General features: G+C 40.1%; 1 protein-coding gene across 2 annotated transcripts in view; it reads right to left on the minus strand.

Moving 5' to 3' along the window:
- The window catches only part of LOC126372783 (insulin-like peptide receptor), a 90,288-nt gene that overhangs the window by 17,883 nt on the left and 56,352 nt on the right, over positions 1 to 16,053 (minus strand). For both annotated transcript variants that reach the window (XM_050018685.1, XM_050018674.1), the window contains exons 5-15: positions 15,645 to 15,782; positions 10,697 to 10,832; positions 9,678 to 9,856; positions 8,022 to 8,174; positions 6,036 to 6,195; positions 5,516 to 5,654; positions 4,305 to 4,513; positions 3,440 to 3,614; positions 2,010 to 2,248; positions 1,340 to 1,516; positions 590 to 780 (exon numbers count right to left, since the gene is read on the minus strand). In XM_050018685.1, the coding sequence (XP_049874642.1) occupies positions 590 to 780; positions 1,340 to 1,516; positions 2,010 to 2,248; positions 3,440 to 3,614; positions 4,305 to 4,513; positions 5,516 to 5,654; positions 6,036 to 6,195; positions 8,022 to 8,174; positions 9,678 to 9,856; positions 10,697 to 10,832; positions 15,645 to 15,782 (1,896 nt within the window). The remainder of the gene's footprint in view (positions 1 to 589; positions 781 to 1,339; positions 1,517 to 2,009; positions 2,249 to 3,439; positions 3,615 to 4,304; positions 4,514 to 5,515; positions 5,655 to 6,035; positions 6,196 to 8,021; positions 8,175 to 9,677; positions 9,857 to 10,696; positions 10,833 to 15,644; positions 15,783 to 16,053) is intronic.

Genomic DNA, 16,053 nt, shown 5'->3' on the forward strand with positions numbered 1-16,053 from the left:
TACGGCAGAATGTAAACACTCGCTGCTATTGATAAATAAATATTGTAGGGAAGGGCAGCGGCGCCAGCTAAATGTACTACTTTAGACGCGTTGTCGAACAAATTCAATCAGAAAATCAGAATCATTTATTCAACATAATTATCATGGATAAACTTGTTGAAGGTCAATATAACATTTTTGAGTTCACGTCATTTCGCAAGGTGTTATAGCTGAGGAGAAGAAATGACAAGAAACTGCAACAGCATCACATCTTTTAAAGCAATGAGGGTATACATCACAAGTTATTTAATAACTAGAGGAACACATTCAATACCAGACATTTTTATCATTTAGGTAGTCATTAATCTTATTGTTCTTGTCAATTTGTGAGTACACATAACATAAACTGCCTATATACGTCCCACTGCTGGGCACAGGCCTCCCCTCAATCAACCGGAGGGGGTATGGAGCATACTCCACCACGCTGCTCCACTGCGGGTTGGTGGAGGTGTTTTTACGGCTAATAGCCGGGACCAACGGCTTAACGTGCCCTCCGAAGCACGGAATTTGTGAGTACACGTTCTTTATGTTTGAAGATTAACGTGCGTACCTGATTCTGCAGTTCGTTTTCAAAGATGATGCTCTCCCAGCGCTCCTCCTCGGCCTGCGAGTTGAACCTGGTGCCCGGCTTGGTCTCACCGCGACACGCGCACGTGCCGTTCTTGACCTCAACTGGTTTCTCCTCTTGCTTCTTCGGAACGTCCTCGCCGCGAATCGCTAGTAGGGTAGCTAGCTTGTTCGCTGTGCAAAGAAAATTGAATGTCACCGGTGGGTGGTGGAAAACCTAGTTAAATTTTGAACGGTATAAAGTAGGTAAAATAAATAAATATAAACATTTCCCTCGGGTTGCTGGACAATGAAATTCGACTTGAATCTGACATTTAGCTGAGGGCTCTCGACTAGTAATAAAATCAAGGCAATATGCATGGAGATCATAATGCTTCGTCGATGTTTCACTGCTTAAGACATTGTTTGAGAAGAATATGTCGGAAAGAATTAGCCCAAACTGGACTCATAGCGATAAGCACTAATGAAGGAAAAAATTGCCGGCGAGATCTGTATCGGTATCCTGAAGAGTATGCTGTCGCTAGCAGCTTGATTCTGGGTTAATATCAAATGGAATGTGTTTTTCAAAATTATTTTCAATTCTATACTTTTGCGGTGGAAGATTCCACTTGATATCAACTTAGAATCCTGAGCTGAATCATCTCCCTCAGTAATCGCTACGGTGTCACTAAAACCCTGTATATTGCGTCTTTTTTTTAATGGTGAGAGAGTGGTAGCAGGTGGTTGTACGTACGGTTGGTACAATAGTCGGTGTTGCCGGCGACGATGGTCTCGTGGTTGTACTGGTTGGCCTGTATCTCCACGTGGTACATGGTGATGGTACCGTTGGGCAACGCCGGGGGTAGCCACTTTATGTACACCGTCTGTGGGTCCAGGGACTCCACAGTCAGCGCTTGCGGGGGACTCGGACCTAGGAAAAGATGGTTATAATGTCATTATCATCATCATTATAAGCGGGAAATCGTTCACAGCTAGACATAGGTTTTTCTCCAAGGCTCGCCACAATGACCGATCTTTTGCTGCCCGCATCCAGCGTTTTCCCGCGTTATTCAGACGGTCATCGGTTCACCTTGTGGGAGGCTTACCCACGCTGCGCTTAATGCACGCATGCTGTGTTATAAAGTATTTACTCATATTTTTCTTAATCTGTCTGTTACTTGGGACCTTCCGTTTGTTTGACGGAAGGCCTGTGTATGTTTCTGTTACTTAGGTAAAGAGTAGTTACATATCTACAGATTAAGTAAATGAGCACTTTGTCGTACGTTAAATACAGTCACAATAAAACCTCCAGTGATATAATGTGAGTTGTGCCGTATCGCCGTATTAATACTATTGCGTATTATAGAAAAAGGAAATTGCACATTAATTTGATATTTTAAAGTCCAAAAAGTATTATAACTTACGTCCAGGTAGAGTCTTGAAGTATATGATGGAGCTCTGCGCGCCCTTTTTATCCTGCAACGTGGTGTACGTCTTGACGTACGCGGCATAACGTGTGAACGGAGTCAACTGCGTCACCGGGTAGAAGAGAGGTTGCAAGTTCTCACAAGGCTTCAAGAAATCAATCTTATTCAAGTTCTCTGGCTCCTGCGTACTATTGTTCCTCCGCACATCATCCATAGTTATATCAAGGACATTCCATCTGGTAAACAACAATATAAATTATTTATTAACTAGCATAGCACACGCAACAGTAACAAATAATAATAGTTGTAAATAGGATTGTAAATTATATTTTATTACGGCCCTTGCAGTTGGCTCGTGTTTAAAAATAGCACGGTTATGCAAGTCTCCTTCCTGATTTAACGTATCGTTCAAAAATAGTTACCGTTAGTAAATACAATACTTATTGTCTCTTTGATTGTTTTAGTACCAATTTGTTTGTTTTAGTTACGTAACATGTTTTAATATTAGAATTTTCAATTAAAATTCCTACATAGTAGGTCAGTTAACAGGTAACTAAATATACTTCTGAATCGACAAATATAATTTCAGTCAGTTTCTTGACATGCTGATTGAAATATTTTCCGATATTAGTACGTAGGTCTAGCCGAAAAACTTGCATATCGCCATTAATGAGTCTTCTAATAATTCTCCCTTATAATTATTGTTGTTGGCAACACCGCTTGTCTTTGGGCCTTTTGTCGTGGCTGCTTTTGTTGTAATTCTATATTGAAACAATCTGTGCTGGGGGTCTAAAAAGGCCACATTGAACCAATTAATCTAAAACAGCAATATTGCAATTTGATATTTGCTCATATAGAAGTACGTGCGCAATGACAACTCATGATTTTTTAGACGAATTGCTTCGATGTGGCCGTTAACTCCTCTGATCTTAAATATTTTTGTATGTTGTTATATGTTTTATAAACCCGATAATATAGTGGGTATGTTACCGGTTAATTCTGTTTTATTTACAAAGCTTTTCAAAAACCCTTTACAGTCATCGCCATAGTACATAAACTGCCTATATACGTCCCACTGCTGGGCACAGGCCTCCCCTCCATCAACCGGAGGGGGTATGGAGCATACTCCACCACGCTGCTCCAATGCGGGTTGGTGGAGGTGTTTTTACGGCTAATAGCCGGGGCCAACGGCTTAACGTGCCCTCCGAAGCACGGAATCATCTTACTTTTTCGGACAATCAGGCGATTCAAGCCTGAAAAGTCCTTACCAAACAAAGGACAGTCTCACAAAGTGATTCCGACAATGTCCCCATCGGGAATCGAACCCGGACCTCCAGATCGTGAGCCTAATGCTCTAACCACTAGACCACGGAGGTTGTCATCGCCATAGTAACGAGCCCAAATAAAAATGTTTGGGATTTACTTACGTGTCCGAGCAAGCGTCGCGCTGTCCATACAAAGTGACGTTCTGCTCAGCCGCTATGTAGTAGATAGAGTAACCAAGCAACTTGCGTGTGTCATCAGTGCAATACATATCCCATGAAAGGATGACTAGGTTCTTATGCAGCATGTGCACGCTCAGGTTGAGATGTTTCTTGAAACCTGAAATGATATAAAATATAATACATATAACAACATAAGCTTACGACTATATCCCAATGTCAATAGTTAATGGTACATCCATCCAATGTCAATAGACAGAGGTACCTCTGTCCATCGTAAGATGAACTAAGTACCCACACCTCACCGAGCTTTCTGTTAAACCAACGTAACAGGTGGTGAGCCGTATCGTCGTATACAATGGTCAAGCCAACTGTTTTAGTAAAAAAAGCAATTAAGATAAATGAATAACACATTGGTGCAAGTCGACGTTTCTCGTTTGAGAAGCGAGCCGGTGTACTACATTGACTTAAAAATAATAAAATATTGTTATTGTTATGTCAATAGTCTGTAAGCCAAGTCGAAGGCCTTCGAGCGGTTTGATAAACTCTGGCAAATGGGTTGGCTGTTAGCCCAAACATCAGCTCAATAGTGCGTATATAGATTGTTTGGTATCTGGTATTTGAAATACATAGGTAGTAACAATGGTGATTATGTGAACAAGAGATCTTTTGGGTTACCTATACCCTGTACAACGTAATATACCGTTAGTGTAAAAGAGACATATCTCGTCGATGTGTCTCATTCCTGCTGTTATTCTAATCATGTTACTTTTTACAAAGTATAAAAATTGTCGGAAGCTTCAAGTTATCACAGACTGTCCATAGATAAAGAAAGAAAATGTATACTTACAAGGAGCTTGGTATCCGTTGTTTTCAGAAGACACTTCCATTTCTGTGAAATTGGAGTGAGTGAAGTTCGTGAGGTCCTCTATGAGCCGGTAGCACAACTTCGGGTTGAAGTGTATATAGAGTCGACCCTCGATCTGTATCGGCTTGTGGTTCTCCCAGTCCCACAGCAACTCAAGGTTTTGATTGCCAAATATGTATAGGCTCACTCCCCTGGAAGTGTTAAAAATAAAGTTTATGTTTGTAATCACGAAGATTTCGATAAACCTGGCACTTTGGATGCGTTTTCGTACGATGATAACATACGAACATGCATGACTAATTCGATTCTGCTCTGCACCAGTCTAATCTCCCTGGTAGCTGCGGCTTCCGAATACATTCACTTAGGGATGGTACTAAAAAGTATCGGCGCCCGAAGGACTTAATATACGATCCTGACGACCCGATTACTCTAGCCATAGAGGCTGCCAATCAGCTCGCGACAACAAACACTTCAGGATACCGATCCTGCCAGCGTGTTAGACGAGGGTCAATTAATTATTTTAAATGGGCAACATCAGGCGTATTATCTTAAATTTTGTACCGGGCGAGAGCCCTCAGCGCTCTCCCTTCGTCCAGCCAAGTAGATAATGCCATTTGCGGGAAATCTATTATTATAAGTCACGTCAAAAATAAAACGCACGACTAATTCCAGCCTAATAAGTACTATCACAGGGTGGACACTCCATAAAATCGACTCGACTTTACCAGTTTCTTAATTTTCTTTACAACTATTAATATCACAACACAATCGATCTTTATTCTTAATTAATATGTCATTATTTGTTGTCTTATATGTGTTTGTTTCAGTCGAATTGGTTTTTACTGTAATGGCTGAATGTAAAACTGTAAAAATAAATAAATAAATAAATAAATATAACGCGCTGATACTTAAAACGACATAATCATAATTTATTTAATCAAGGCTAAAGAGCTCGTAAAGGTATCCTTAGTGTGCGGGGACTGTTGCGGTATCGCTATTCGGTACGGGGAGGTGGAGTGTTTTTTTCTGTACGTATATCAATTCTGTGGTACTATGCACTCTGCGCACACTGATACAAAAATGTTCGTACGTGTTCGCACGAATCGTATTCATACGGAGACGCATGCGCGCGTAAAGTTTTAGTTTATTTATTTAGAACCGCAAATGACCTAAAGGCTCAAGTACTGACTCACTTCTTGTCATTGGCGGCGATTCTCTCGAGCTTCTTGAGGAACATGAGGGACACGAGCGGAGTGGATCGCTTCACCTTCAGCCCGCCGTTGATCACGCGAATCTCGCCCAACGCTGCTTCCAGAACTGCCATTGTGTTGCCTTGAGAAAAAAAATACAACTTTGTCTTTGGATTTTGTCTTCAGATAGGCATGAGTGGAAGAAACCACACCAACGAGAGTTAAGATCTTAAATAAAGAAGTAAATAACCTTATCAATGGAAGTTAAAAATGTTTGTGTTGTTACCTATTTGGTTGTGTGTAATTTGTATAATACCTAGTAAATCTTAAAAAGGAAATTAAAAATAAAAGTATATGTGTTTCGAACCATAACGTATAATAGAGGTACAATGACATAGCAATCATAGCAATATTACATGTTTAAAACTATATTACAAAATAGGAGGTCGAATTGAGTGAAAACCTTACAAACATTCTTTTTGTATTGTATGCTTTATTTTTCTTTATGTTGTTTAATACTCACTGCCAGTAGCTCGTATAGAGATGTCGAGGTCGCCGTTGACGTGTGTGCAGCCGCGGAAGCGCTCGGTGGAGCCGATGGAATCGATCTTCCCGCCCGGACACTCCCGGAGACAACCGGACTCCGGGCACGGCTCGCAACGACCGTCAGTTTTGTCGCCACGCTGTATCATGGGAGAAATTATGTATTTTTAAATGACGTGCTTTTTTGCTGTATTTTATAGTGTAGCGAACATCATCATCCTCTAGCGTTTTATCCGGTATTTATTCCGAGATTTGCTTATAGATAAGCAATAACGAAACTCTAAAATATTGACTGGTTTTTACAGAAGCGACTGCCAATATAACGTAACCAGAAGGAGAAACCATTCCATATCTGTACTTAAGTAAATAGAAGCCGGAAGCCACAGTTTAAATTAAAGCACTGCCCTATTTTTCCCTAAAAAGTAGCATGAAGAATGCAACACCGACAAAAGCGTGGCTCTTAAATTAGTGATGAGTTTATAACGAACATATCAAATTGAGAATGTTTAAAGAAAGTCTATATCAAAAGTGCTCTAAACCGACAAGGATGTATAAAGAGTTGGAATCTACTACTCGTAGAAGAAGCGACGGTTCGGAGTAACTAAGCTCCCCTGCCTACCCCAATCGGCATAGGCGTGGTAGTTTATAAAACAAAACCCGTTACGTTTCGCCCTCATGCCTCCAGCTGCGGCTCGATACTACGCTGAGGCATGAGGGCATGAACGCAACTTTGCTTTGTCATCATAATCTCGTGTGGGTCGCTGGGTCGATGCGTCAATGACCGAACTCACCGATCCTGCTCAGTTATTATTGCGACGCCACAGGCTGACATGGCTCATGTAACGACTACGTACAGTCCCTGTATCAACATGTAGAAGGTACATCGACTGAGAAGCGCTGTACTATGTATGTACTATGATAAATAAATGGCCGAGCGACCAAGCGTTTTGATGCAGCGATCGTCAATTACTTCTTTCCCACGCTATTTATTTATATACTTCCTTCAAAGCTTCCACCACGACACATTGTTTCAGTCTACTGTACATAATAGTAAATTACTAAAGCAAATGAAATTACTATATCATCTATCTATACTATATCTACCGTCCCGAGAGAACTGAAACGAACAAATCTGTTTGTTTCTGTGTGTGTCTGTATGTTTGTGTGTCCGTCTTTCATAGCAAAACGGACCGACAATATGACGTGATTTTTTAAGTGGAGATAGTTGAAGGGATGGAGAGTGACATAGGCTACATTTTGTCTCTTTCTAACTACATTTTGTCACTTCCCTAAAAAGGAGGGCGGAAGTTCGTATGGAGCATTCCGCAATTTTCTTTTTTATATGGGAGTTTTCGCAGTTTTCAAGGTGTAAAAGTAAAAATTGGTACATAAGGAAAGGGGAACCGTGTTACGCCAAAAACGCGAGCGAAGCCGCAGGGACAAAAAGCTAGTTAAACTAATAAAAACAATATTTTACGATAAGTTTAATTAATAAAAAATACCTATGTAAGATTATTTTCCGTTCAAACCGTGTTACAAATTGTTTTACACGTGTGAAAAGAGGAAAGTGAAAGTACGAGTTCCAATAATGCGAACGACAGACAGCGTGGGCCGCGCAACTATCGAAAGCGCGGTTTATCGCGAATAGTCAGGCTATAATAACAAAACAGGTTGTCTGGTCGCCTGGAAGAAATTACTGTTAAGCTAAAAGTCCACCAATTGCCTGTAATATTTCTTATGTATTACGTACATCAGATCACGAATATTTCCCGTTGGGGTAGGCAGAAACCACGGAATTCCACTTACTACGATTCTGACACATCACTTTCGCATCATCCGCTCTCATGTGACTTCATGCATGCTCGCCGGTTTAGAGTATTCTTAACCTGGCCTTAATATACGGCATATTATTACGTTTTTATTATTCTAGTGTAACGTGCAATTAAGAACATTTGAATTTATTTACCTCCATATAGCCACTGGGACAGGTCCAGACGCATCGCGTGTGGTTGAAGATCTTGTAGGCCAGTATCCGCGGCTGGTTGTTGTCCTGCCGGCCACTATTGGCTGGAGGCGGCATCTGTCTGCATTCGTGCTCCGACACGCAGCGGCGGAACAACTGCCACACATATGCTTATTTATTTATACTATAATAAAACTTTAACTATGTTCCCGCAACGTTTACGCAGACGACACGTCATACAGAGAAGGAGAGAAAAGTCCCGAACAGCAGACCCCATGGTGGGGACCACGGGGTATGCAATCATGGGCGACAGGTTGGGTGATGGGTGGCCACTGCAATTTTATATAATTCTTTACGGATATAGGCTGTCTGCGACCTGGTGACAACCTCAGCCTAAAAGCTAGACCTTAAAAAAGTCTTGGACCCTACCACCATTTACGACCTTTACCATGCGGGAATAATGAAATTTATTGGCGCATCATGCAAAAACTACTTGGCGGATCCAATAAATTTCTTTCAGTTTTATACGTTAGAAGCTTGATCAACATCTGCAATAAGAATCATCGCTCTATGTCCCTTTATGATTAGTCCAGGTTATGCAGACGGTAGGTCGCGAGGAACAATTAGGTTCATGATATACTGTCTCTTTATTATATCGTGAACTAGCGTAAAAATACAACGAATTAAAACAAAAGGTGGGCCGTTGAAAAGATTAGTACATAGAGGTACCTATACAAGCTGCATAAATTTGCTAATAACTTAAACTGATAAAAATTCGTTTTGCGCGTCATTTTTGTCACTTTACGATTAACACACTAAGTACTAACACAAGATCCATACAGACGTAATGTTATTGACAAACTGCTAATGCACTCATTGTTCTTTTGTTTATTGAATCTATCGTCTGAATCAAGACGTATTTTTGTCGTCTCTCCAAGTACATTTATTAGTTTCGATTTTAATAATTTTATAGAATTTATGGGCAATTCGGTACGTAAGGGAAAAAAGTTAAGCTAGTTCTAAAAACATTTCTAGATTTCGTCTTAATTAGCTTTATTTCTTTATTTTTAGCTCTCAAAACAGACGGTGTTTATTTTAGCAATAATTGTGTATTTATTTGACCTTCACGTGACCTCTAAAGGTAGTCTGTATACCCAAATTGTCATTGCCAATTGCCGTTTAAAATATATCAAAATAAATATAATCTGTGGTCATCACTAGGGTAAGGTGCCTATGAGTGTGTTGTTAACAAACTTAATGAAATTACTTCAATAATAATGAGGATCACTAACCCTCATCATGTTTATTAGAAGCATAAACTATACAAACTTAATTTAGGATATGAAAAATTAACAAAATGTTATTTGTGTTTATCTTATTGGGCCTGAGTATTCTTAGGGACCGCCCACAGTTTAGGCACATTACCCTAACAAAATAAAAATACTAAAATTTTAATACAAACTAAGCAAAGGCCACGTCATTAAGCCTACTTTAGGAGATATTTTTTAAAAAATTGATAAAAATTAACAACTGCATGAAAAGCAAAAATATTCAAATTAGTTTTTTTTTATAATAGCATAACATTTCATTTAAAAATATGAAAAAATACTTCATAAGCATTTTTCTATCAATGTTTCAAGGTTCCTTCTTTTCACGTACCTCATAGGATCCAATAGGGCAGGACTTAGTGCAGGTCCGGTTGGGGCCGTACCCGATGGAGAAGTGACGGCAGACGTGGCAGTGGTTGACACCGGGCCCGTCGCAGCCGCCCAGACACTCTCTGTGGCAGCACGTACCGTCCTCCATACACGCGTTCTCGCCGCACACCGTCGGGCACACTGGCGGAATGGTAAATACACGGTTACGGAAGAGCTTATGGTCGGGTTTCACTGAAGGGAAGCGCTGTGATTGGTCCATTCTGTACGTCTCCGCAACGCTTCAGTAAAAACCTATCCTTAGGCTACTGAAAAACAGAATATTCTCGCTGAAGACTCAACGAAAAAATTGAAAAACTAGGATTGAGTCAAGCAAATTAATTCCACTGGCTAAGTACTTTAATTCTGTCAGTATTTATTGCGTCGCGAGCGAGTTCCACTTGACATCTGATCAGATTTTTTGATTCACATTTAAAGAGGAAAACACAGGCTATAACTGTAATTTACAGCGGTATTTTTGTCAACAGATAAAAGAGTAGATATAACACACATAAACAGCCTATATACGTCCCACTGCTGGGCACAGGCCTCCCCTCAATCAACCGGAGGGGATAGATAGATATAACACACTTATGTGCTATGTCATGTCGCGGCAAATTTTAACGTCCGTCATCTGCATTTGGTCTCATGATTTCATGATTCGATTCACTAATAATGAATAATAAAATAGGTTGCCTGACCTTCGACTTCTTTTCAAATGATAACTTCATGGCATATTTTAGTTCCACTATATTGCTACTGGCATAGGAATTCGCGAAGCACAGGCACTGGTTTATCTCGGGTGGCAGTCTTCACTCGTACATACCCTTTACTGATGCTTTAAGTAACACATCTGTACATTGTGGAGAACAAATAAAGTTTTTTTTTATTATAGACGGAAAGGGGATCTATTTCTTGCTTTATTGATTGTTAATGCGAAATTTTGAAGTGTAGAACATTTAGATAGTTATAAAAGCAACTAACATTTTTGACAGTGCTTGTCGTCCCAGCATAGCAGTCTACCCGCGGTGTCGGCGGGACATTGCTTCGTCTGCCGGTGGTCTTCGAGACGGCTCTGCGCGTTAGGACACAGCCCGCACAACCGCGTGTCGTAGTTTGACTGTAACAACACAAGTAAAGACGGTTAGCCTGGATGAAATAGAAGATATTTATTGTGCTGTGAAAGGTAGGATCGTAAAAATAAATAAACTTAGTGTTGCCTGAAGCTATTGAATTAATAATATTAAATAATAGATGATTTTTTGAACGTACGTCTATAACCAATTTCGATAGCGCTATTATTTTTTAACAGTAAACAATACTGTGCATTACGATATATTTTTCTGGATCGAATCGTATGAAGTCCTTATTTCATACCTAATAAAAATGCGATAATGTTACGTATATTAGGTATTTAAAAAAAAATCCAATAGCATAAAATCGGTAAATAGCAGTTTTAAGTTTAAATGTTTTACTACGCAGAATTATTCTGCTTCTAATATCCTACTTAAAATCGCGTTATAGTTCCTAAGGTCTTATCTTCGATTTGCATGTCTAAAGAATAATAACACTCATTAATGCTGTTTCGTCGTAACGTTACAATTTTGCGAAACAGTTTATTTCACAAGTTAATTACCCTAATACGTTGTACGAATAGGTGTTCTATACATAATAATGCCTTGCCTCTTGAGAGTACGTAAATACCTAATAAATAATAGAAAGAAACCGTGCAAGGAAAACAAGACTAATTAGCTATGCAATTGGCATGTTCAAAACAAGATAAACAACTGTTCAAACAACCAAGCATTTTTTAATGTTATTGTATTATTAATTGTTTTTATGGCAATCTTTGAAAGCGCGCTGTCTAATCCGCATGTTTGTCTCACAAAAACTCTGGGTACGAATAGGTGTGGTTGTGTTCCATTCTTGAATTTATGATATCCAATTAGATGTCGTAAATCGTAAACAATTCAATAGCAAAATTATTAACAGTTAGGTGTTTAATGAAACAAGAAACACGTGTTCGAGGGGGCGGGGAAGGGGGAAGCAAGCGACATAGCGTTTGTAGTTTAGCTATACACACACACGAGACGGAACTAATAACAAAGAAATCCCACGGTCCGTGCCGAAAACAAGTTTGGTGAGGAACAATAATATATTGGCTGAGAACCGCAGCGTCGTTATTGTCAGCAGTGAGCAACGAGCCCATGACTCGTCCCGGACTGACTCATTTTATACAAATATACCTATATTCGTAAACTCACGCTCCTATTTCACATTAGGGTAGTTAGAGCCCCAAATAGTCAAGACGTCAGGAAACGACTTACATCCACTTTAGATACGCGTAGCTCCTACGGGACTGTGAGGAAGGAAGCCTATATAAAAGTTTCTAAATTACAAGAAGATAACAGGTATGCACCGTACGACCATTTATCATTACAACAGACAAAGTTACCTACCTATCGCCCACGATATTATTGGAATTCTTTCACATAAAATAGAGACGACGGGTGGCGCCGCAAAAATAAATAGGTTTTTTCCCGATCGTATATTTACATGTTGTGTACATCTGCGTATGCAATAATACATTGTAGTATTTGAAATCACTTTCACGTGCCCTTACTACAGGTTTACGTGCGTTGTGAGAATGTGTAGTGCGTTTTATGCACATTTTACTGCCATAGTATGCGAATACGCCGACCGACGCCGGTCGCTCGGACGTCACACTGCGGCCGCCAAGCGTGGGAAAGTAATATAAAATCTCTTACACTGAACGGCTGAACGTATCCTTAATCGATTATTTTTATTTATAAGGTAAATTGGAAGGTAAAGGTAAACGAATATTCCCAACCTACTTACAATCCTGACGTATAATATAGTAAGTGCTTGAGCTATTTTAGTATTCCTGTAATCTCCAAAGCCATTTTATACATCAACACGCATTTTATATTAAACAATGACATGGATATTATAATTATAATAAAACGCTCATTCATTTCAAGATTTGTTGATGGAGGTGGAACTCATGCTATCAGCATAGTAACATGACCTAGTCGTTGTCTTTTAACACTTAAGACGTCTTAAAATTCATATGATTAATATATTTTCACTGATCATAGTTGCTAAACTTTTTTTGCGTGTTCATACAAACGCCAAATGTCAAACCAGCATAATAAACAATATCATAATACCAGTCAAGTTGGTTGGGAAATGAAACAGATGGCAAACATTTTTACGTGAAACGTTGTTGGCAATCAAAACATTTTGGGAAACATTGTTTGGGTAATGAACATTTGGCGTATAATTATACGGCGAAAAGGCGGTAGACCTATAAATTTTGTTCAATCTGAATTCTGAACCTTGATATAAAAAATGTAGGTGAAATCGTAAACAAACTGTCTGAACGATAATGTGCCGTGTAAAGATAGAAATGAATACATTTAAAATGTAAACCCTTTAACAATAAATTCGCTGAGTTTATCTTTCAAGCCTATTGAAAAAGCGTACTTATTTGTTTATTTATAATAAATCTCCGCTGAGAAATAGAGTAGGTTAGGTCAGGTTTATAGTGCTTTTTATAAATAGAAATTCATACCTATTACAGTTTATAATCCAGCTTAGTTGGAAGAAGCGTAGGTAACGCTTTTTGAATTTTGTAACGTTCTCTCAATTCCATATTCCCTAATCCTACTGTATATATCTGTTTACAAGATTGGCTTTAAGCCGACTTCCAGTCACTTTTGGTATTAGGATTGATATTCTTTTTGTAAGTTTGTACATGAGAGCTACACGCATATCCAGAATACCGGATTTAGAAAAATACGTTGTAACTTTAAGGACACTGTATGGTATGATATAGGGTACGTTAGTTGATCCATTATCTGGGATTTTTAAAACATTAGCTGTACTTGGCAATCTAGCTCCTTCTAAAAGCTCAGAAGCCTCCTGGAGTTCGCGGCTTCGCGGTGCTACTTCGTTAGTTCGAGTATTTGTGCTCGTGATGCTGCAACTTCCGCGCACTGCAGGATTACGTGAGTTTCCACACGGCATTTACGGAGTGGGCTGTTTGTTAACCCTATGGTGAATAGATGTTTGTTCAGTGGACAATGAATAGTAATAACTCCCACCACTATTCGGAGATAATTCGGTTCAGGCTGAGCAGTCATCGCGTTAGCTTGGATGTTGACGCGATGACATCCTGCGACTGCCATCTCTCATTTTGTTGTTGCTGAGTGAGTCTCATATCTACGTCCGCATTTGACTGAAGGGAATTGACAGGATTGGCTCTGGGCCAAATATCTTAATATCTGATCCTCTTCTAGCTAGTTCATTGAAGTTACTTTAAAAAGTAATGATTTTATTTGTTATGTAAATTAAAATAAAGTCACCATTTTTATTGCGCAAATGAAAATCAATATTCATGACGCAATAAAAACAAATTCTGATGAATAAATAATACAAACGCTTTCGCTTAGCTTCCAAAAAATGTCTTGCGCCAATCGGTACTTTTGGCCGGAGTTTCATAATAGTTGAGCGATGTATACTTAACCAGCTGACAGATTGTTTGATATTATTACGAACGTCTACAGATTACTCGCGCTTTCGCTACTACAAATATTATGATTCGATTGTCTTCCGCCAGTCTGATCAAGTCTTGATGTTTATCATAATGATGAGCGTTTTTGTCAACCTCAGTAAGCCACACATACAAATATTGCTAATATGGAGACGAGTTAAAGTAAAACTTCTTTATTAAACTTAAATATAAAAAAAAAAAACATCTAAATGACATTCAGGAAAACATTTAACTAGACGCAAACTTCGACAGCAAACTATATGTCTAAAGACTTTTCTAGAACTTATTCACTGTTGGCACGTTTAGAAAACGTTTATAAAAAGGTCAAAAAAGGTAGGTAAGGTAATCCAGCAGTTGAAATTACATATTTTGACAACAGCTACAATAATCGTATCCGTCTCTTATTTACGTATTATCTCGTCCTAAGCTCTGCCCTTTTACTTGGAAGCGTACAAAGCACGATGCAACATCATAATTGGTTACTTGACAGTTGAAACAATAAAATATAGAATATGTCGAATATGGTAGTTTTTATCATTTAACGATAATTATTGAATATTTTATTTTTACAAGATTGCGATTTTTATCTGTGTATTACAAGACCCGACACACGGTCGGGCATGATGGACCTTAGGCTGCCCCCACATTGGGCGTTCGGCCGCCCGTGCCCCCCGCACACATTCCCCCCCGCGCCCGCTAGCATCTCAGTCAGTCAGTCAGTCGCCCGTGGAACGCGACGTAAGCGCGGCGTCTGCGCGGCGTTCACGCAGCGCTTGTGCGGCGCTGGACAACGCGAAGCCCGCGCCCCACAGACGGCGCGCTGACGCGACGCCCGCGCCGCGCCGACGCCGGCAGCACGCTCAGGAAACGCGTACGCTCGGCCAACGCCCGTGGAACGCGACGTAAGCGCGGCGTTCACGCAGCGCTTGTGCGGCGCTGGACAACGCGAAGCCCGCGCCCCGCAGACGGTGCGCTGACGCGACGTCCGCGCCGCGCCGACGCCGGCAGCACGCTCAGGAAACGCGTACGCTCGACCAACGCCCAATGTGGGGGCAGCCTTAGTGTGACGTTACATAACCACTAAATAAACAAAAACTGTCAGGTTCCAAGTCACTTGAAGTGACGCGTAGTTTGACAGTTTTTGTTTATAAACAAAGAGTGCTTAGGTATAGACTACGTTAATTATAGATCCTAAACGTAGCTTAAAAATATCTTAAATACTTAACCCTACATAAAATAAAAATTGCAAAGACATAATTATTTTATAGTAATAATACCTATACCTACATCATGCATGAACACTATATAGGCGTTGAGCGGGTAAGTTGTTAGTATGACAATATATCACACACTCACCCTGATCATGTTGTTAGCAGCGCCCCCCTCTTGTATGATGCGGCCCCAGTCGATGGTGTTGGCATAGCACAACTTGTCGTTGTTCTGGATGCGGACCGAGCCGCGCTCGATCGTCGTCAGGGACCGGAGCCCCAACATCTGATAAATATACCATATTTTAAGAAAAATGAGAGTCACTGTGGGCCTGAGCATCGGTATAGAGTAAGGAGTAATACTACGTATAGAACGGCAACTCTCCGTTCCCCGCAGCGGCTGAGCTAGGTTTACCTCACCCCCTCTCGGTCTTCCTTTAGTCATCAATCGTGTGAGCGTCAGCCGTCACCCACACATTTGCGTGTACGATAACGTCAATGCGTAGGGTCTTGTGTAAAGCGAAGTTTTTTGTATGAAGACTCCGGGGTGTAGCGCT

Source organism: Pectinophora gossypiella, chromosome 2, assembly GCF_024362695.1.
Source record: "Pectinophora gossypiella chromosome 2, ilPecGoss1.1, whole genome shotgun sequence".
NCBI classification, from domain to species: Eukaryota; Metazoa; Arthropoda; class Insecta; order Lepidoptera; family Gelechiidae; genus Pectinophora; species Pectinophora gossypiella.